General features: G+C 41.7%; 1 protein-coding gene across 2 annotated transcripts; it reads right to left on the bottom strand.

Moving 5' to 3' along the window:
- Positions 1 to 7285: 7285 nt before the first annotated feature.
- LOC106562866 (LIM/homeobox protein Lhx2) lies at positions 7286 to 21170 on the bottom strand. 2 transcript variants are annotated; one of them, XM_045689823.1, is made up of 5 exons: positions 20526 to 21170; positions 19165 to 19367; positions 18217 to 18602; positions 13323 to 13525; positions 7286 to 9264 (listed from the first exon to the last, which is right to left on the bottom strand). In XM_045689823.1, the coding sequence occupies exons 1-5, from the start codon at positions 20706 to 20708 to the stop codon at positions 8995 to 8997; spliced, it is 1245 nt and encodes a 414-aa protein (XP_045545779.1). In that variant the 5' UTR covers positions 20709 to 21170; the 3' UTR covers positions 7286 to 8994. The 2 variants fall into 2 exon arrangements, with proteins under 2 accessions (XP_045545779.1, XP_045545780.1); XM_045689824.1 differs by having other exon boundaries at positions 18217 to 18599.
- Between the last annotated feature and the right edge of the window lie 1874 nt (positions 21171 to 23044).

Here is a 23044-nt window from a genome sequence, read left to right as displayed (position 1 = left end):
TGCTCCTGACTCCTGCACTTACCTCTTCTTAATCTTAAGAGGCACCTAACAGAATCCCGCACCATATCATGGAGTCAGCAGGAGCTGACGCGCTCTCCACTTCCATGGAGGAGCGCGTGCAACACCACACCACAGTTCTCCACAGTCTGGGGACCACCATGGATCAAGTGATGGCGACGATAGAGAGATGGGAGAGGGGTGGCCTCCCTACCCCTCCACCTGTCACACTTCAACCAGCACCACCACCTTCTCCGACGTCATCTGGCCCCAGCGGTATTCGGGTCGCTATCCCGAGGGAGTACAATGGGACGGCTGCAGGGTGCAAGGGGTTCCTGCTCCAGCTGGATCTTTACCTGGCAACCGTTCACCCGGCTCCTTCGGGAGGTGAGAGCGTGAAATAGAAAACATAGAGAGAAAAAACCTGTCACGCCCTGACCTACTCTACCATAGAAAATAACATCTTTCTATGGTCAGGACGTGACAATGTCTCACTTTGTCTCTCCTGGATACCATCTATTACAAGATTATTTCTCCTTGATTGTCCATCCAGGTAATCAGCCTTCCCAGACATGTTCTGGAGGCCCTCCCTGACTGTGGTGATTTCATTCCACATAGAGGAACAGTTTCTGGAAAGTGTATCCTGTGTGGTCTTCAACACATCCACATCCTTCCATGTGAACTGATGGCTTGTTTTAATGTCTTGTACATCTTTAGTTAGGTCGTCCAGCTGTTTGTTGGTAGACTCAATGATCATTTCTATGAAACTTTTCATGTTATTTTCCTGCTGAAGTATAATTTCCTTAAAGAAAACTTTCTGCTTCTCCTAGAGTTCACGTACCTGCCCAGCAGAGATGTGATCCACGTCTTTTTCGGAGGCATGATAGTAATGATAGTAGGACGAGCCCTCTATTCACTCTGTGAAATGAGAGACACCAGCAGTACAAAACTCTGGAAATCGATGGTCCTAAAACCGAGACAAATTGAAGTGCGGCCCTAGCCACAAGGGCTAACCGCTTAGAGTGCTTGATATCCAGCAAAAGTAACCCAGGTTGCCTAGCTTGATAGCCTAGCTGCTAGCTATCTGCTTTGCCAATGTATTACCACCTTGTTTGAGCTAGGATCCCAGGACACATATCAGCAGTCCCAGCATTAACCTGTTATGGATAGGGGGCAGTATTTTCACAGCCGGATAAAAAACGTACCCGATTTAATCTGATTATTACTCCTGCCCAGAATCTAGAACATGCATATACTTATTATATATGGATAGAAAACACTCCAAAGTTTCTAAAACTGTTTGAATGGTGTCTGTGAGTATAACAGAACTCATTTGGCAGGCCAAAACCTGAGAAGATTCTGTACAGGAAGTACCGTCTGACCATTTCTTGGCCTTCTTGATCATCTCTATCCAAAACAGGGGATCTCTGCTGTAACGTGACACTTCCTACGGCTCCCATAGGCTCTCAGAAGGCGGCAAAAAGCTGAATGGTGGCTTTGCAGGCCCTGGCTGAAAAACACTAGCGCATTTAGATAGTGGTCGATCAGAGAAAAGAGACTGGAGGCGCGTGCACGAGGCGACTCCATGTTTTTATTCTTTCGTCTTTGAATGAAAACAACGACTCCCGGTCGCATTATTATCGCTTTTTACGAGAAAAATAGCATAAAAATTGATTTTAAACAGCGTTTGACATGCTTCGAAGTACGGTAATGGAATATTTAGAATTTTTTTGTCACGAAACGCTTCGGGTGTGTAACCTTTCGTCACCCTTGGATAGTGTCTTGAACGCACGAACAAAACGCCGCTATTTGGATATAACTATGGATTATTTGGAACCAAACCAACATTTGTTAATGAAGTAGAAGTCCTGGGAGTGCATTCTGACGAAGAACAGGAAAGGTAATCCAATTTTTCTTATAGTAAATCTGAGTTTGGTGAGGGTCAAACTTGGTGGGTGTCAAAATAGCTAGCCTGTGATGGCGAGCTATCTACTCAGAATATTGCAAAATGTGCTTTCACCGAAAAGCTATTTTAAAATAGGACACCTCGATTGCACAAAGGAGTTCTGTATCTATAATTCTTAAAATAATTGTTATGTTTTTTGTGAACGTTTAGTAAATTCACCGGAAGTGTTCGGTGGGAATGCTAGTTCTGAACGTCACATGCTAATGTAAAAAGCTGGTTTTTGATATAAATATGAACTTGATTGAACAAAACATGCATGTATTGAATAACATAATGTCCTAGGCGTGTCATCTGATGAAGATCATAAAAGGTTAGTGCTGCATTTAGCTGTGGTTTTGTTTTTTGTGACATTATATGCTAGCTTGAAAAATGGGTGTCTGATTATTTCTGGCTGGGTACTCTGCTGACATAATCTAATGTTTTGCTTTCGTTGTAAAGCCTTTTTGAAATCGGACAGTGTGGTTAGATTAACGAGAGTCTTGTCTTTAAAATGCTGTAAAATAGTCATATGTTTGAGAAATTGAAGTAATAGCATTTCTAAGGTATTTGAAAATCGCGCCACGAGATTCAACTGGCTGTTGCGTAGGTGGGACGAATTCGTCCCGCCTAGCCCAGAGAGGTTAATGGCACAGGCAGGGAGCCCCGCCAACAGCGAGTTGCAGTAATCCAGACGGGAGATGACAAGTGCCTGGATTAGGACCTGCGCCGCTTCCTGTGTGAGGCAGGTTCATACTCTGCAAATGTTGTAGAGCATGAACCTACAGGATCGGGTCAACGCCTTGATGTTAGCGGAGAACGACAGGGTGTTGTCCAGGGTCACGCCAAGGCTCTTAGCACTCTGGGAGGAGAACACAATGGAGTTGTCAACCGTGATGGCGAGATCATGGAACGGGCAGTCCTTCCCCGGGAGGAAGAGCAGCTCCGTCTTGCCGAGGTTCAGCTTGAGGTGGTGATCCGTCATCCACAATGATATGTCTGCCAGACATGCAGAGATGTGATTCGCCACCTGGTTATCAGAAGGGGGAAAGGAGAAGATTAATTGTGTGTCGTCTGCGTAGCAATGATAGGAGAGACCATGACAAAGCGAAGTGACTTGGTGTATAGCGAGAATAATAGAGGGCCTAGAACTGAGCCCTGGGGGACACCAGTGGTGAGAGCACGTGGTGCGGAGACGGATTTTCGCCATGCCACCTGGTAGGAGCAACCTGTCAGGTAGGACGCAATCCAAGAGTGAGCCGCACCGGAGATGCCCAACTCGGAGAGGGTGGAGAGGAGGATCTGATGGTTCACAGTATCAAAGGCTGCAGATAGGTCTAGAAGGATGAGAGCAGAGGAGAGAGAGTTAGCTTTAGCAGTGCGGAGAGCCTCCGTGACACAGAGAAGAGCAGTCTCAGTTGAATGACCAGTCTTGACACCTGACTGATTTGGATCAAGAAGGTCATTCTGAGAGAGATAGCAAGAGAGCTGGCCAAGGACGGCACGCTCAAGAGTTTTGGAGAGGAAAGAAAGAAGGGTCTGTAGTTGTTGACATCGGAGGGATTGAGTGTAGGTTTTTTGAGAAGGGGTGCAGCCCTCGCTCTCTTGAAGACGGAAGGGACGTAGCCAGCGGTCAAGGATGAGTTGATGAGCGAGGTGAGGTAAGGGAGAAGGTCTCCGGAAATGGTCTGGAGAAGAGAGGAGGGGATAGGGTCAAGCGGGCAGGTTGTTGGGCGGCCGGCCGTCACAAGTCGCAAGATTTCATCTGGAGAGAGAGGGGAGAAAGAGGTCATAGCATAGGGTAGGGCAATGTGAGCAGGACCAGCTGTGTCGTTTGACTTAACAAACGAGGATCGGATGTAGTCAACCTTCTTTTCAAAATGGTTGACAAAGTCATCCGCAGAGAGGGAGGGGGGGAGGAGGATTCAGGAGGGAGGAGAAGGTGTCAAAGAGCTTCCTAGGGTTAGAGGCAGATGCTTGGAATTTAGAGTGGTAGAAAGTGGCTTTAGCAGAAGAAACAGAGGAAGAGAATGTGGAGAGGAGGGAGTGAAAAGATGCCAGGTCCGCAGGGAGGCTAGTTTTCCTCCATTTCCGCTCGGCTGCCCGGAGCCCTGTTCTGTGAGCTCGCAATGAGTCGTCAAGCCACGGAGCAGGAGGGTAGGACCGAGCTGGCCGGGAGGATAGGGGACATAGAGAGTCAAAGGATGCAGAAATGGAGGAGAGGAGGGTTGAGGAGGCAGAATCAGGAGATTGGTTGGAGAAGGATTGAGCAGAGGGAAGAGATGATAGGATGGAAGAGGAGAGAGTAGCAGGAGAGAGAGAGCGAAGGATGCAACGGCGCAATAGCATCTGAGTAGGGGCAGAGTGAGTAGTGTTGGAGGAGAGCGAGAGGGAAAAGGATACAAGGTAGTGGTCGGCGACTTGGAGAGGAGTTGCAGTGAGATTAGTAGAAGAACAGCATCTAGTAAAGATGAGGTCAAGCGTATTGCCTGCCTTGTGAGTAGCGGGGGACTGTGAGAGGGCGAGGCCAAAAGAGGAGAGGAGTGGAAAGAAGGAGGCAGAGAGAAATGAGTCAAAGGTAGACGTAGGGAGGTTAAAGTCATCCAGAATTGTGAGGGGTGAGCCATCCTCAGGAAAGGAACTTATCAAGTCATCAAGCTCATTGATGAACTCTCCAAGGGAACCTGGAGGGCGATAAATGATAAGGATGTTAAGCTTGAATGGGCTAGTGACTGTGACAGCATGGAATTCAAAGGAGGAGATAGACAGATGGGTCAGGGGAGAAAGAGAGAATGTCCACTTGGGAGAGATGAGGATTCCAGTGCCGCCACCCCACTGACCAGATGCTCTCGGGGTATGCGAGAACACGTGGTCAGACAAGGAGAGAGCAGTAGGAGTAGCAGTGTTTTCTGTGGTAATCCATGTTTCCGTCAGTGCAAAGAAGTCGAGGGACTGGAGGGTAACATAGGCTGAGATGAACTGCCTTGCCTCAGTTCCAGAGGCTGCCGGAGACCTGGAATTCCACGTGGGTCGTGCGCGCTGGGACCACCAGGTTAGAGTGGCAGCGGCCATGCGGTGTGAAGCGTTTGTGTGGCCTGTGCAGAGAGGAGAGAACAGGGATAGACAGACACATAGTTGACAGGCTACAGGAGAGGCTTCGCTAATGCAAAGGAGATTGGAATGAAAATTAACTAAACAACTGGGGAAGCGAGAGAGCAGGGCCTCCCTCACTAACCATTCACTGAAACACTCAAATATAATTTTTCCAACTTCCACTTAGAAATTATAAATGATGTACACTACAGTGGTTCAATGTTTCCAGGAATAGGCTCAAACTTAGTTTATTCAGCTTGATAACTTGGTACAGTATTCTTCAGTTAAACCCACCCAGTGCACCGTATCCTATGACGCCGCAGCTAACTAGCATGCTAGCATCCAATAACACACGGTCAGCACCAATTCTTGGTTACAACAAACTACCAATAGATCATTCGTGTTCATTTAACTTTTTCCTCCAAACATAACGATGGTCATTATGGCCAAACAGTTCCATTTTTGTTTCATCAGACCAGAGGACATTTCTCCAAAAAGTACGATCTTTGTCCCCATGTGCAGTTGCAAACCGTAGTTTGTCTTTTTTATGGCTGTTTTGGAGCAGTGGCTTCTTCCTTGCTGAGCGGCCTTTCAGGTTATGTCGATATTGGACTCATTTTACTGTGGATATAGATACTTTTGTATCTGTTTCCTCTAGCATCTTCACAAGGGCATTTTCTGTTGTTCTGGGATTGATCAGCACTTTTCGCACCAAAGTACGTTCATCTCTAGGAGACAGAACCTCCGTCCTGAGCGATACGACAGCTGCGTGGCTGCGTGGTGTTTATACTTGCGTACTATTGTTTGTACAGATGAACGTGGCACCTTCAGGCATTTGGAAATTGCTCCCAAGGATGAACCAGACTTGTGGAGGTCTACAATTTGTTTTCTGAGGTCTTGGCTGATTTCTTTTGATTTTCCCATGATGTCAAGCAAAGAGGCACTGAGTTTAACCTGTTTGGGATAGGGGGCAGTATTTTCACGGCCGGATGAAAAAACATACCCGATTTAAACTGGTTACTACTCTTGCCCAGAAACGAGAATATGCATATTATTAGTAGATTTGGATAGAAAACACTCTGAAGTTTCTAAAACTGTTTGAATGGTGTCTGTGAGTATAACAGAACTCATATGGCAGGCAAAAACCTGAGAATATTCCAAGTAGGAAGTGGCCTGAATTACTATTACAAACATTGGATTACCTTTGCTGTTCTTCGTCAGAATGCACTCCCAGGACTTCTACTTCAACAGCAAATGTTGTTTTGGTTCCAAATAATCCATAGTTATATTCAAATAGCTCCGTTTTGTTCGTGCGTTCAGGTAACTAACCAAAGGGTGACGCGCGAGTGCATTTCGTGACCAAAAAATTCAAAATATTCCATTACCGTACTTAAAAGCATGTCAAACGCGGTTTAAAATCAAATTTTATGCGATTTTTCGCGTAAAATAGCGATAATATTCCAACCGGGCAACATTGTATTCGTTCAAAGGCTGAAATAAAAAAATGGCCACGTCTCATGAATGCGCATCTCCTGCCTCTGAGCCACTAGGCTGACCACTTACAAACAGAGCTCCTGTACCTAGCCCAGAGACAGCAGACACCCCATTCCACTTTCTGGCGTCTTCAGAGAGCCAATGGAAGCCTTAGAAAATGTCACGTTACAGCAGAGATGCTGTAACGTGACAGAGATGCAACAGAAGGCCAACAAATTGACAGACAGGCCACTTCCTGTATGGAATCTTCTCAGGTTTTGGCCTGCCATATGAGTTCTGTTATACTCACAGACACCATTCAAACAGTTCTAGAAACTTTAGAGTGTTCCCTATCCAAACCTACTAATTATATGCATATTCTAGTTTCTGGGCAGGAGTAGTAACCAGATTAAATCGGGTACGTTTTTTATCCGGCCGTGAAAATACTGCCCCCTATCCCAAAGAAGTTAACAGGCACAGTCAACTTAGTGTATGTAAACTTCTGACCCACTGGAATTGTGATACAGTGAATTATAAGTGAAATAATCTGTCTGTAAACAATTGTTGGAAAATGACTTGTGTCATGCACAAAGTTGATGTCCTAACTGACTTGCCAAAACTATAGTTTGTTAACAAGAAATGTGTGGAGTGGTTGAAAAACGAGTTTTAATGACTCCAACCTAAGTGTATGTAAACTTCCGACTTCAACTGTACATGTGTGCGTTTGTCATATGATCATATCCTATAGGTAGTAACTTCAAAAAAAAAACAGAGACCAGGTCATGTTTTGCTCACCATTTTACGTTTTGAAATGAATGAATGCTTAAGTACATCAAAAGGGGGCAACTACACAAGAATGGGAGGACAAACAAACCAAAGACTGTGGTTAAAGGGATGACAAATCCCAAACAGCAGTTCTCCATGTAGACAAGGGTAAAGATAAAGTAAGAGCACCCTCCTCATCCATGAGTGAAGGTAGTCACAGTCAAAAGGAAGGCAGCTTGATTCTCCATGTCAGAAACTCTCATAGTCCTACCAGCTTCCAGGGTAATGTTCAGTAGGCACCAAGTGGAAGAAAACAGTTTGAAACAAGGAGGTACTATCTGAATTTGTCCAATAAGAAACACTCGTTTACGTTTTCCATTACAAAACATGTTGCTACTGTACGGTCCTAATGAGCAGGACCCAGTTAAAGTTGGTTTATTTGCCAACAACACAAATCCCTGATTAGTTTCTCTGTACCAACACAAATATTCAGGCAGGTCCCCACAAGGAACAGTTTTGTAGGGACAATTCCAAATAAGTATTTAGAAGTGGTCTCTTGGATTTATTTTTGATTGCTGGTACCATTGTTGGATGCTCCCATACAGCATCTAAGTTTTAAATACATTTATTTTGTGTTAAATTTCTACGTTGTATGGACTTTTAGAATTTCAAAATGTGATACCACGCAAACAGAGCCATAACCTTGGTATCTACCCAAAATCAGAGTGATGGGTTTCAGAAGCAAGAACATAGAAAGACATTTAGACTGAGGTGTGTGTGTGTGTGTGTGTGTGTGTGTGTGTGTGTGTGTGTGTGTGTGTGTGTGTGTGTGTGTGTGTGTGTGTGTGTGTGCGTGCGTGCGTGCGTGCGTGCGTGCGTGCGTGCGTGCGTGCGTGCGTGCGTGTGTGTGTGAGACTGCCGAGTAGAAGTACATCTGGCACACAAATGCTGAAACAAACTACAAATGTAGTGATGAATGTGACAATATTCAAATAGCCAGACATTATTCCACAATCTACATCCATATGTTACTTCTATCAATTCATAATCCAAACAGTGTGATGCTCAAAAAGCACTAGATATGTTGTAGCTATTTTTGCTTAAAATGTATGTGTTACTGAGCTATTAAATGGTGACTGCAAATAGAATCAATGTAATTCCATCAGCAACGAGTCAGATATAATATATATTATATCTCATTTCTGTGTATGACAGTTTATTGTTACAAAATATTAAAGCAAAGTCTGAGTCTAAAGGATATTTACCATGATATCTTTATATTAACTGTATCAGTTTAATTCTAATTCTCATCTATGCTATCTCTATCAATATACATTTTCTTGTTGACATCCGCCCCTTACTCTGTACAGACTGAATTGTAAAGTAGATCAGCTTTGATGGCCATGTTGTAAGCAAATGCAGTTGTCAGTGGGGCAACCGTCCTATAACAAAATCTTTTAAGAAATATGCCACCTAGATTAGACATTTATCAGATCAGGGATTCCTCAGTGTGATTAAAATGTATAAGGCACGCTAGAGTCTTCCGGATAACCTTGCTACAGTACTTTGCATCTGCATTTTACACTCCTCAATGCTTTTACCTTGGAGTGACAGGGTAGAAGCCTAAGGTCCAGGGTCCAGGGGGAATATCATTTATATAAGTGACTCCCTCTTGAGTGAGCTGGTGGATGGGTTTAGGGGCAGATCGGGTGGGGTGGGTGACATCAGAAAAGGCTGGTAAGGGTGGTCTGGGAAGGGCTCATACTCATGGAGTCATGGGGGTCCATGCCCCCCGGTACGGCGGTCAGTACAGGGTTAGCCGTGAGGGTGGTATGGGTACTGGAAGGGCTCATTGAGGAGTTGGAGAGCTCGGAGGGGGGGCCTGAAGGCGACCCCCCTGATAGAGTGGACCCATCCAACAGCTTGTCCAGCCCTGTGCTCTCCTGATGTAGAATGTTCCGTCGAAACTTGGCCCGGGCGTTTTGGAACCAAACCTTTAAAGAAAGAAAGAGAAAAGGAAAAGAAATGCTCAATAGATAGTGTTAGTGTGGTGAACCGAAGCCTGGGCTGTGGGGGGAAAGGTTTAGAAACAGAGAGATACAGAAGGAGAGGGGGGTTCAAATCAAAATGACAAACATGAAAATGGAATTCATCAAAGCAAAGCGTTGGCTTTGTTTTTCTTCAGTTTGTTCATTAACCTGTTATGGCTAGGGGGCAGTATTTTCACGGCCGGATAAAAAACGTACCCAATTTAATCTGATTATTACTCCTGCCCAGAAACTAGAATATGCATATAATTATTAGCTTTGGATAGAAAACACTCCAAAGTTTCTAAAACTGTTTGAATGGTGTCTGTGAGTATAACAGAACTCATTTGGCAGGCCAAAACCTGAGAAGATTCTGTACAGGAAGTACGCTGTCTGACCATTTCTTGGCCTTCTTGATTATCTCTATCCAATACAGGGGATCTCTGCTGTTACGTGACACTTCCTACGGCTCCCATGGGCTCTCAGAAGGCGGCAAAAAGCTGAATGATATCGAGGCCGCCCCTGGCTGAAAAACATTAGCGCGTTTGGATAGTGGCCAGTCACAGTACTATGAGACTCAGGCTCGTGCACGAGGGGATCCCATGCTTTTATTTTCTCTCTCTTTTGTACGTAAACACGCTTTCCCGGTCAGAATATTATCGTTTTTTTACGAGAAAAATGGCCTAAAAATTGATTTTAAACAGCGGTTGACATGCTTCGAAGTACGGTAATGGAATATTTAGAATTTTTTTGTCACGAAATACGTTGTGCGCATGACCATTATTTACACTTCGGATAGTGTCTTGAACGCACAAACAAAACGCCGCTATTTGGATATAACAATGGATTATTTGGAACCAAACCAACATTTGTTATTGAAGTTGCAGTCCTGGGAGTGCATTCTGATGAAGAACACCAAAGGTAATCAGACTATTTTACACCATTTGAAAGACAAGACTCTCCTTTATCTAACCACATTCTCCGATTTCAAAAAGGCTTTACAGCGAAAGCAAAACATTAGATTATGTCAGGAGAGTACCCAGCCAGAAATAATCACACACCCATTTTTCAAGCTAGCATATATGTCACAAAAACCAAAACCACAGCTAAATTCAGCACTAACCTTTGATGATCTTCATCAGATGACACTCCTAGGACATTATGTTATACAATACATGCATGTTTTGTTCAATCAAGTTCATATTTATATCAAAAACCAGCTTTTTACATTAGCATGTTTTGTTCAGAACTAGCATACCCACCAAAAACTTCCGGTGAATTTACTAAATTACTCACGATAAACGTTGACAAAAAACATAACAATTATTTTAAAAATTATAGATACAGAACTCCTTTATGCAATCGCGGTGTCCGATTTTAAAACAGCTTTTCGGTGAAAGCACATTTTGCAATATTCTGAGTACATAGCCCGGCCATCACGGCTAGCTATTTTGACACCCACCAAGTTTGGCACTCACCAAACTCAGATTTACTATAAGAAAAATTGGATTACCTTTGCTGATCTTCGTCAGAATGCACTCCCAGGACTTCTACTTAAACAACAAATGTTGTTTTGGTTCGAAATAATCCATAGTTATATCCAAATAGCTGCGTTTTGTTCGTGCGTTCAAGTCACTATCCGAAGGGTGACGCGCCGGCGCGTTTCGTGACAAAGAAATTCTAAATATTCCATTACTGTACTTCGAAGCATGTCAAATGCTGTTTAAAATCAATTTTTATGCGATTTTTCTCGTAAAATAGCGATAATATTCCAACCGGGCGACGACGTATTCGTTCAAACACTGAAAGAAAAAAATGGAGTCGTGTCATGCACGAGCGCCTCAGTGTCATTGTTCCCAGAAGGACCACTCACCAAAACCCCTGCTGTTTTTCACCCGGAGACTGCAGAGCTATCATTCCACTTTCTGATGCCTTCCTAGAGCCAAAGAAAGCCTTAGAAAATGTCACGTTACAGCACAGAGGCTGTATTTTCGATAGAGAGGCTATAGAAGGACAAGAAATGGTCAGACAGGGCACTTCCCGTATAGAATCTTCTCACGTTTTGGCCTGCCATATGAGTTCTGTTATACTCACAGACACCATTCAAACAGTTTTAGAAACTTTAGAGTGTTTTCTATCCAAATCTACTAATTATATGCATATTCTAGTTTCTGGGCAGGAGTAATAACCAGATTAAATCGGGTACGTTTTTTATCCGGCCGTGAAAATACTGCCCCCTATCCCAAACAGGTTAAGTTCATTATTACAACAGATACAAAGAATGCAATTTCAAATATTGTGATTATTTACTACTACTACATGTAAAACAACTATGAGGGAATTGTTGAAATACTGAGTACATAGCCACACAAATACATTTTTCTACAAGGGCTGCAGGTACCATTATCAATGTACAACACTTGACAATTACCTCACAAGCGTAAACCACTGTTTCCATTTGCCACACAGTCGAGTACTTTTGTACAGGGCCTGGTATCCCAAGAGCTTTCATAGTTTGTGTAACATTAAAGATGCACTATACAGATATCGCTTCACCATTTCCTGGTTGCTAAAATTCTAATAGTTCATCTAATTTCAGTTTATGTGAAAAAACAAAAGTATAGTGTAGAGAGTCATTGTACCATCTAAACCACTGTGAAATATATTTACTATAACCAAAAATATTGTATTTTCAGCTGTTCTAGGCAGGTGTACAAAACCGAAAGTCAAAGACGCAAAAACTAAATTTAAGAACGGGAAGCATAGAAATAGCCCACATAGAACAGATCTACTGCTTCTTAGACTTGCTTTCAATTTCAATGAGAATGACAGATCTATAACTATAAATTTATACATTTGGTCGGTCTCCCAAAAAGTTACATGTTGCAGCTTTAAGTTAATTATTACTGTAGATCCTACAGTCAGTTGCATCGTTAGCATCCAAGCTGTTTCCCAAAAGGAACATTGTTACACTAAACAAATTCCTTTATTGTTACACCGATTAATCACTTTCTCTCTGTGTGAATGCTGAGTGTTAGTAGTTAAAGGGATAGTTCACCCAAACTACAAAATCACTTTGTGTCCTTAACCTGTAAGCAGTCTATGGACAAGTTATGACAGCACTCCATGCTTTGGTTTTGTTTAACTGGACATTGTTTCCAAATACTAACTTTGCTGAGATACATAATCCATTTTAGATACTTAAGGATCAATTGGACATGAAGTGCAAAAAATGCTAATATAGAAACTTGCATTGGATTGTAGTAATGTAATAAAAAAGTAAAATGGTATATTTAATTAGGTGGAATTTTGCACTAAACCAAAACATACAGATACCCAGAGCAAAAAATTATGATTTACAGTGTTTGTAACTGGTGAAATGCAATGCAGATTTCACTTACCAAATGAGCATCAGTGCAAGTATTCGTCTCAGAGTAGGACTGCTGGTCTAGGATCAGGTCCCCCTATCCATATAATCTTATTCATTATTATCTAAAAGGACAAACTGATCGTACTCTGAGACACTTTTTCAATATGAGCCCAGAAGTGGACTATATACAATAACATACAGGTAACTGCCAAAATAAAGGAAACACCAACATAAAGTGTTTTAACAGGGCGTTGGGTCACCATGACCCAGAACAGCTTCAATGCACCTTGGCATAGATTCTACAAGTGTCTGGAACTCTATTGGAGGGATGCGACACCATTCTTCCACAAGAAATTCCATTATTTTGTGTTTTGTTGATGGTAGTGGAAAACGTTGTCTGAGGCACTGTTCCAGAATCTCACATAAGTGTTCAATTGGGTTTAGATCTGATGAATGAGTTGCCAATGGCATATGGGTTACATACTTTTCATGCTCATCAAACTGGGTTACATAGTTTTCATGCTCATCAAACCATTCAGTGACACTCGTGCCCTGTGGATGGGGACATTGTGATCTTCATGGTAGCCATTATTTTGGCAGTTACCTTTACCTGTGTGTAAATAATTATCCTTATGAAGGGAATCTTCTTTCTCACCTGTAGCACGCGTTTGGAGAGACCCGTCTTCTGGGCCAGCTGTTTCAGGTCTTTGGCGTCTGGATTATGGTTGATGGCAAAGTAGGACTTCATGGTCCTCAGTTGGTGGTGTTTGAAGGAAGTGCGCATGCGCTTGGACTTGGCGCTGGAGGAATAGTGGGAGTCACGGTCCAGGTGGTCCCCATCCTCATTGCAACTTAATGCTGGAAGGGAGGGACAACACACACAGGTTAGTTTCTGGTTAAGATATGATACAATACGTTACGGTATGATACAATACAATACAATATGACACAATACTTTGGTGACCATTTTCATGGAATTTAGTTCATGGTTACGATCATGTCATCATTAGGAATACGTATTCAGAGTATTCCAATGTGTTGTTTTGTTGTCGTTGTAAACGTTATGGCAGACAGACCGCATGTCTTATTTGTTGACAGGAAAGCCCATGACGGACTGGACTTTACAAGGTTGTGGTTAATGGAGGCTAAATGGATACATTCATCAAACTGAAATATTTTGGATTCCTGTGCGATTAAAATGTAAAATTAAAATGTAAATCAAAATGAGCAAATTATGTATTAAAGGGGTAATTTTAAATAGCAATCATTGCACTAGAATATTTTCTTTCTAGCTAATCAGATTATATTATTATTACTATTATTGGTAACGGTACAGTTATCTATATCTATAAACTATTGTGTGGATTTCAATGAATTCATAATGACAACTTTTATATCAAATTGAATCAAGCAAGAGCACGACCTATATGTTTACATTCTGTAGTTTACAGCATGGGCAAAACTGTCTGCAAAACACCTACAACACATCTGACAATCTACAAGTACTCTGGAAGCTCTAAATTAGCAAGCATGTTAGTTGCAAAACTGAATACAAAAAGAATCACAATGTGATTACTCCTAAATAGCCACAACACTGAGTGAAAATGCCTAAATAAATCAATAAAATGTGAGTTTGTCATGCAGAACCCACAAGATTGACTGGACACAACAAATACCTTACCTTTAGTGTTCTTATTAATTTGTAAGTAGTGCAGTGTTAAAAATATTGCATTTGCTCATTATTGGAACTCACTTTCTCCCTTTTTGCTTCTGTAAGTACAGTAAGTATTGTATTTTCTAGTATAATGACTCTAAAGTGTTACTAATAATTCCTTAAAAAACGGGGACAACAAATTCATATGTCAAAATATTCAAGTGGGTAAAAAAAAAATCAAATGTCAATTGCATGTCAAGAACTTTTGCCAACAGTTATGGATGCTGGAATTCACCACACTGTGAATGGAAAGGCACTGGAGAGACGAACACCCCTTGCTGTCTCTGCCTGGCTGGTTCCCCTCTCTCCACCGGGATTCTCTGCTTCTAACCCTATTACGGGGGCTGAGTCACTGGCTTACTGGTGCTCTTCCATGCCGTCCCCAGGAGGGGTGCGTCACTTGAGGGGGTTGAGTCACTGACGTGATCTTCCTGTCCAGGTTGGCGCCCCCCTCAGGTTCATGCAGTTCGGGAGATCTTCGTGGGCTATACTCAGCCATGTCTCAGGGTAGTAAGTTGGTGGTTTGAAGATATCCCTCTAGTGGTATGGGGCTGTGCTTTGGCAAAGTGGGAGGGGTTATGTCCTGCCTGGTTGGCTCTGTCCGGGCATATCATCGGGCGGGGCCACAGTATCTCCCGGCCCCTCCTGTCTCAGCCTCCAGTATTTATGCTGCAGTAGTTTGTGTCGGGGGCTAGGGTCAGTCTGTAATAACTGGAGTATTTCTCCTGTCTTATCCGGTGTCCTGTGTAAATTTAAGTATGCTCCCGCTAATTCTCTCTCTCTCCCTCTCCCTCCTCTCCCAGAGGACCTGAGCCCTGAGCCCAGGACTACCATGCCTGATGACTCCTCGCTGTCCCCAGTCCACCTGGTTGTGCTGCTGCTCCAGTTTCAACTGTTCTGCCTGTGGCTATGGAACCCTGACTTGTTCACTGGACGTGCTACCTTGTTCCAGACCTGCTGTTTTAGAATCTCTTTCTCTACCGCACTTGCTGTCTCTAACTCTGAATGCTCGGCTATGAAAGGCCAAATGACATTTACTCCTGAGGTGTTGACCTGTTGCACCCTCTACAACCACTGAGATTATTATTATTATTATTTGACCCTGCTGGTCATCTATGAATGTTTGAACATCTTGGCCATGTACTGTTATAATCTCAACCTGGCACAGCCAGAAGAGGACTGGTCACCCCTCAGAGCCTGGTTCCTCTCTAGGTTTCTTCCTAGGCTCTGGCCTTTCTAGGGAGATTTTCCTAGCCGCCATACTTCTACACCTGCATTGCTTGCTGTTTGGGGTTTTAGGCTGGGTTTCTGTATAGCACTTTGTGACATTGGCTGATGTTTATAGGGTTTTATAAATACATTTGACTGATTGATTGATTGATTGATTGATTGATTGATTGATTGATTGATTGATTGATTGATTGATTGATTGATTGATTGATTGACTGCAGAATATAGTATATTGGATCAAATTGGCATGCATTTTCACAGTGTTATTCAGTGCAGTCAGGGTTTGATAGAAAATGTGGCATTCCAGATGATAGGGAAAGGAATGTCAACAAATGCCCTCAGGTGGCAGCAAAGCTCCAAAACAGAAAGAAAGAAAGAAAGAAAGAAAGAAAGAAAGAAAGAAAGAAAGAAAGAAAGAAAGAAAGAAAGAAAGAAAGAAAGAAAGAAAGAAAGAAAGAAAGAAAGAAAGAAAGAAAGAAAGAAAGAAAAGGCAATATGTTCCTCTCCATGATGCCTTATTCAATATTGTGTAACACTGCAGGCTATAATTTCATTAGAATTTCATTAGATATGAGATTTTGGAAAAGTGGGTAAAAGTTATCTTGGACAATGCTAAATATTATGCAAAGAAAGATAGGTCTAAGCCAATATACAGTATTAGTTGGTTTAAGATTGAAATCCTTATTTTATTTTATGTAATAAGGTTTTCTTCTTATATATGTCGTTGATTTATGTTGGCTATTTTAGATTTGGAGGGAAATTGTGCAATTAATCCTGACCATTTGTATAACCATTTACCAGACAACCCTGTCACAAAAAAAGGAAGTTGTTTATGAAATAGTCCTTGACAATAATGTATAAATATTGTCATTACATTTGCATGCTCATAGTTATTGAAGCACACTCAGAACGGTACATTTCAAAATGTTTATGAAACGAAAATCTAAATTCTCGTTCCCCAAAGCGGAATGCAGAGAACGGGCCTAATCTTTTAACTATTAGCCCTACCATTCATGTTTAGCTCACGTGCTTACTAAAGCTTTCTGCCATTCGCCTTTCTTATTCAAATCACCATATGCCATCACAATATGGAGCTATAGCGACCTGGAATTGTATCATTAAATCCTTTATTCTCGAAAAACATATAGGCCTATACAATCTAGCCCTATCCTTATTAGGCCTATCCTTGCCTACTCCTACTCATATTATTATAAGAATGATAATACGCCTATAACAAGTATAAACATTGCTTCATGCCTAATCATAATATCAAGATGTCAAAGTAATCTAACGTTTTTTTTCGGACAAAAGTAATACACACCAAGAGCTTCTCAAGTCGGTCCTTTATTTATGACGGAATAACATATTCCTGGCGGCGGGAGAATTTCTCTCGAAACCTCACAGGGGAGAGTTTTATTCAGGATTCTACACAGGTTCTCCCATGTTTTACAAGCAATCCGACATTGATTTCACTACACAAAAATGTTTTGTTTTTTTATCCAAAAACCAAACAAACTGCGAGACTCAACAATGAAGTGGGACTGGGGAAAATTCGATCATCTCTCTCGCTCATCTTCTTTGAAGTCCTAGCCCCCATCTGAGCTATTTTCCACTTGTCTGCTTCTGTCGTCTTCTAAAAAACCTTTCATTACTCTCTTTTTCTATGTAGCCAAGTTCTAAGTTTTGATTTTACAAGACCAAGTTCTAAGTTTTGAGATAGGTTTTACAAGACTAAATTGACTGTGTATGAGCTTGCAAATGAAATGTTCAGTGGGAAAAGTGAAGAAAAAAAATTTAAATAATGAAATGGAGTGTTTCAAGAGATGTTGTTATAACGCAAGCCGTCTCTCTGTAGCCTATAATGGGACATGCAGAAGGACATGCAGAATTGGGTAGACCTTCAGAAGCAGGTTCTCCTTGAATGCGTTAGTTAGTGGTCTGTGCATGTTCATCTTGCATATTTCTCCTAGGATATGTTATCTAAATATATTAGATTGGAAGTGGATCAAGCGCTCCCATTCCACAAATCAACAAAGGCCTCCATTGAACTTCTCACTTTTCCCTCACATATTTGAGCAAACATTAAATCTTGTTAAAATTACGCTGTCTCAGAAATGTGAATTATTCAATAAATCAACATATACATATCGATCCGTTTTAAAACATGTCAGGCCTAGTCTGCGCATAAACACGTCCAAAGCACAACATTGCGCAATACATTTGCTATGGCGTAAAATATTTTTGATTAGAAAAAATAAGAAGTAACCATTTAGTTTATCAAACTGATTCCCTTTGTTTAAAAATGACTAAAAAGCCATTCTATATTTCCCAAAATGGTGCAGACAAAATAGGCCTGTTATTTTTGATCGAAAGTAAGTAACCCAGTCCTATCGAAATAAGGGTAGATTTCCATCAAACCAAAATATTTCAAATTAGTCCAACAGTCCACTATTTTGCGCGTTGTTATCTTTCATTCCAATGGAGATATCACACACACTGTGACATAAAATAGGTCCTACAATTGTGAGATTTTCTTTTCGTGGCACTTTTTGTAGATTTAAATGACCATAACCATTAATGGCTAACCGGTACAAACTCGGCTTACCTGCGTTGTAAGCCACCATATCTGCTCTAGGCCCGGGACTTTTCCTTTTCCTCGGCCTTCTTTTCTGCACCGTCCGGACGCCGTTGTAGTAGGGCAGCCCCAGCGAGTTTCCCGCGCTGCCCGCGCAAAGTCCTTTGCCCGAGTCTACATCCCCCGCGTGATTGAAATGCGCTTGATATTCCCCTTGTATGAGTGTCTCAAAGTGGAGCCGGCAGTACACAAGACTGTGACGCATTCCGAAGTGGTCTCCGGTCGTGAGCATTTTGCTGCAGCTTGTACAGGTGAAACAGTTCAAGTGATAGACCAAGTCCCTCGCCCGCATGACCATCTCCGACGCCGAGATCCCGAGATGGCAACGGGCGCACCTCTGGACGGAAAACCTCCTGCTTGGGAGAAGAGAGCGGATGACACAAACACGTACAGAATATAGATTCAATCCAGGGTCAACAATCTTTAGTTTGTGCACATTCTGACGAAGAACGTTGATGTAAAGTTGTTATTAAGCAATACAAGCATATTCATTTTCACGCGTAAAAGGCTAAATGCCCTCAGGTCTTCATATTTTTGGTTGTTTCATTCTTGTCCTTTTGCCACTTCCAAATATGATGTTTTGGTTTAGACCAAGTAGAGCATCAAAAACAAGAATAGGCCTACCAGAGTTATGGAATAGTAGCATATTGGCTAATTTGTTGTAATTTATAAATAGTGTATGGCCTGCGTGGATAACAAGCTACCATGTTTTGGGAAGATTAGCCTACCAGCACTGACTATCTGAAATCGGTTTCAGGATTGTAAATGGAGTAGCAGCAGCTGGGGAGTTGAAGTGTTTGTAATAAGCAGCCTAGATAGAATACTAGCTGTAGTCCTAGACCTAATTGGATATCTCTCGTTTATATGCTTGCTTGGTCAGTTGTTGTTGTTATAGCTGTAGCCTTGTATCATGGTTACCTGTAGTAATCTTCTTTGCAATAGATGCTACCGTCTTTACTGAAACAGGTTAGCTCGGACTCGAGGTTGAGTTTGCACTCGCAGCACTTGAGACAGCGCATGTGCCACTGTTTGTCAACCGCAAGCAAGTAGTAGCGGTCAGATATCTTCCCCCCGCAGCCCGCGCATAAGGCCACACGGTCGCTGTTGATGGACCTCATACCCTGAAGAGGGAAAGGGAAATCAGTTTTATGTTTACAATAAGAACACGTTCGATAGTATGCCACCAAGAGATGTCAAGGCCAATACTGTATAACAGTGAATATTTTGCGCGCACATATTCCATACCTGTTCATACGTCTGTCTACTTGCAGTCATGAACGCGATAGATAAAATGGTAACACTGGATAGAACCTAAATGTGGCATGACGTAACACGTAACACCTTATTTTTTTGTTGAGGCAGGTGCAACATATATTATAAAAACGAAATAAAAGGAAAATGTCAAATTCAAATATTTTTCCTAAGGGCATTTATTCACGTGAAACACTCAATATTATCATCAATTAACGAATCTTGTTGACAACGAAAATATTGCAACACGTATTTGATTAGGCATAATAAACGCATAAAAAAATCATCACAGTTTAAGCATTATAATTCTAATGCTTCTGTGAAATAAACGTATTTTCCTTTGGATATGTTATATTTCAATTGGAGAGTTGAATGGACATGAGCATGTCCAACTTTAAGACATGTTTTAGTGGACAATCGACGTGAGCTAGGCCTATTGAAAAACGATTTGTTTGTTTTTTACAACAAACGAGAAGCCTGTTTATGTTTTAGAAGTTAGGCCTATATGTTTCGTGCCTTGCTGGGTTCCCCTTATAAATGACAGTGATTGCCTATATCCTGCTATAGCAATAGGCCTAGATAACAAACCTAAATAGGCTATCAAAGTGATCAAGATTATCTGTTAGAATTAATTATTGGGTTATGAATGAACATGCATGGCCTTAAAACGGGCAGACAGACATACCATGAGGTGTAAAATCAAATGTTTTGAGGTTTTACTGTATATATTTGTTTTGTTATCTCAGTAGTCTACATGCATCTGAAAGGAAACTTCGTGAATAAAACTCTAAAGTTATTGTAACATGTTGTTTCGTAGGAATACGAAATAGTAGCCAGTAGCCCATGAATAATTACACTTTACGCACACATGGTTAGCAAATGCGAACGCTAACATGCAAGCAATGTACTGCTTTCTAGCTTATAAATAAATATATTTTAATCGCAGTTCACTTTCTGACCGTAGTCCCTCGAAATTAACGCTTTATTTGTGCTTTCACAGGTCCTTCTTTAATAAAGCATTTACCCACCGTCTCCGTTTCTCCCATGTCTATAGCCGAACTTATGGCGGTAGAATCGCCCTTCGCCCTCCGGCCCATCTCGTAGATAACCCCCTGCATCTCGCCTCCGAGCAGCCCGTGGAAGAGCATCGTGGAGGCTGGAGAGCTACACTTGCAAGCGTCTCCCTCAGATCTGCAAGCCAAAACGTCCATAAGACGCAAATCTCGCCCATGTATTTAAAGTGAATGGCTCCCATCTATTGGTTTAGGAAGTCAAAAAAATCCAAGCCAAGAAAGATGGTAGGTTACGAAAAACATATTTTCCTTTCCAACACTGTGATTTTGATTCTTATTCAAATATAGGCCTTTAATTTCAGACATGATTATAGTAAATATTGCGTTTTCTATATGGCGTATAGGCTATAGTTTACACCATATTTGAACACGTTATCAAATACAAAATAGCCTACTATTTAAAACCAATAGATCAGAAGAATTAAATAAACATACCAGCAAACCACAATGTAAATTCTGAATCAAATAATCTCTCTCAATTTGCAGATTTCAGGATGCACAAAAATGCACCAATTTCACTCTGTCGTCAGACAAAAGTGGTCGAGAGCTATAGCAAACGTTAAACTTGCATTAGGACAAAATGAAGAAGTAAATAAGTATTCCAAGAGACAACAGAGAAGGGGTGGGGGGGGGGGTGGGGGGGTTTGGGGGACTAAAAACACCGCAGAACTGTAGATGACTTGTGGTGGGTATCCTGGCCTCCACTCTTGAGTTGCTCCAAGCCTCGAATCATAACAGCGACGTTCAATGCTACACGTGGATGCTGACGCAAAACACCCAAAACGAATATCAATCGAAAATAAAATAATAGCAAAGACGACGAACGAATACATAAAAACACACAATTGTTCAAGTCCAAGGGCTATTGCAAAACATACATTGTTTTCCTACGGGTATCCAGCTCTTCAGCAAGGCGAGCACTGAGCTCTATGTGTGTGTGCAATTTAGGGGGAGGAGTTGACTATTGATTCGATGTGTACAAATCCCTTGTCAAGACTGTCGGAAGCGGTCTTTGCTTCGCACCTCCGTACCTATAGCTACACTCCGCGCCTTTTCTACGGGGACTCGTAGGCTACGTCACGTAGCCCTTTCAGTCGTTCATTGGTTTTACAAATGTCACCAAAATGATCCTAATTACAATGTACTGTAGCTCGAGCGGCTGAATCAAAAGTGACTGAATCGATAAAGCAAATTCTTCTTTTGAAAACAGCCTATGTGGTGGCATCGATGAGTCAGAAACCTTAATTATGATTTCTATAATAGCATAAGGATTATTGTTATGTTTTGACAATTTTCAAAAACGTGTAATTTCATGAAATGTAATCTCGGGACGTTTAGACTAGTGTTTACATTACAATGAATACAAGTTAGCAAACATGAATAACCTATTCAAAACATGTATTTTGCGGGTAAAATATTATGGTGATGTCTCGTTCACTTATTGGAACTTGTGTGATGTCAGAACACATATTTGCAGCATGGTATCCACACTTACAGTAGAAACATTGTTTGTTTAATTAATAATTTGTTTAGATATGGACTGTACACTGCAATTCAGCTCGTGTAGCTGCCAATGTGTATACCACCACAACGATACACTAAACCAAAGGCTGTACATATTAATAATTTATAGATGCTATAATTCAATCACACTCCCATTTGTGTCTTTGTCTAACTACACTAGAGACATGTGAGGGGTCTACCTAGTCTATAAATAGACTTACTAACAATTGTATTTGACTGAAAATAATAGAATACTGTTTACAGTGAGTTCATATCAATCCTACTGATTGAATTTGAACCCAGAATACTCTGATTCAAATTGGTTTTATTACGCTTTCTGAGCTTATCATCTTGGACGGTGAGTGCACTATAGCATGGCTGGCACAGTGCCGTGGACCGTGTGTGTGCTTGACTTTCGCTTGTCTTGTTATGTCATTGTAATTAATATTACCGCTACATTATTAATAACACCATTGTTGTTTTAATTACTTTAAATAATTATACCTATTTGTACCTTTGTAGCCAACTGGTTGTGTGATGGAAGACTGATTCAAAAATCGAAATTAAACTATAGGGCAGACTACACCCCAGACAAACGGCCAGTGTCTGACTCCACGGTGGAGCGCCATTCATCTCAACAAAGGGAAAGTGACAGGTGAACAAATCACAGGTCTTCCATTACCTTACTGCACCTCTTAGCAACGTCATCCTCTCGCTGCTACCGCTGACTCCTGTACCATCTGTTAGCAACCCCGACCAGCACATTGGACAACACAATGCCTGGACCAGCGCCTTCGCTACAGCCGTGACTAAACTCCTACAAAGAACAACGCCCATCGGCCGCAGGGGACAGGGCTCTCTGTCACCCCAGACATTTTACCACCAGCGCGGGGGCTGCAGCAGAATACTTTGTTTATTCCATGTAATAATAGCCATTGAGCGTTGCCTTACACTGGTTTTACCTCCATATT

This window comes from Salmo salar, chromosome ssa11 (assembly GCF_905237065.1).
Source record: "Salmo salar chromosome ssa11, Ssal_v3.1, whole genome shotgun sequence".
Taxonomy (NCBI): Eukaryota; Metazoa; Chordata; class Actinopteri; order Salmoniformes; family Salmonidae; genus Salmo; species Salmo salar.
The sequence above is the reverse complement of the archived record's forward strand: the minus strand, read 5'-3'. Positions and strand labels throughout refer to the sequence as shown.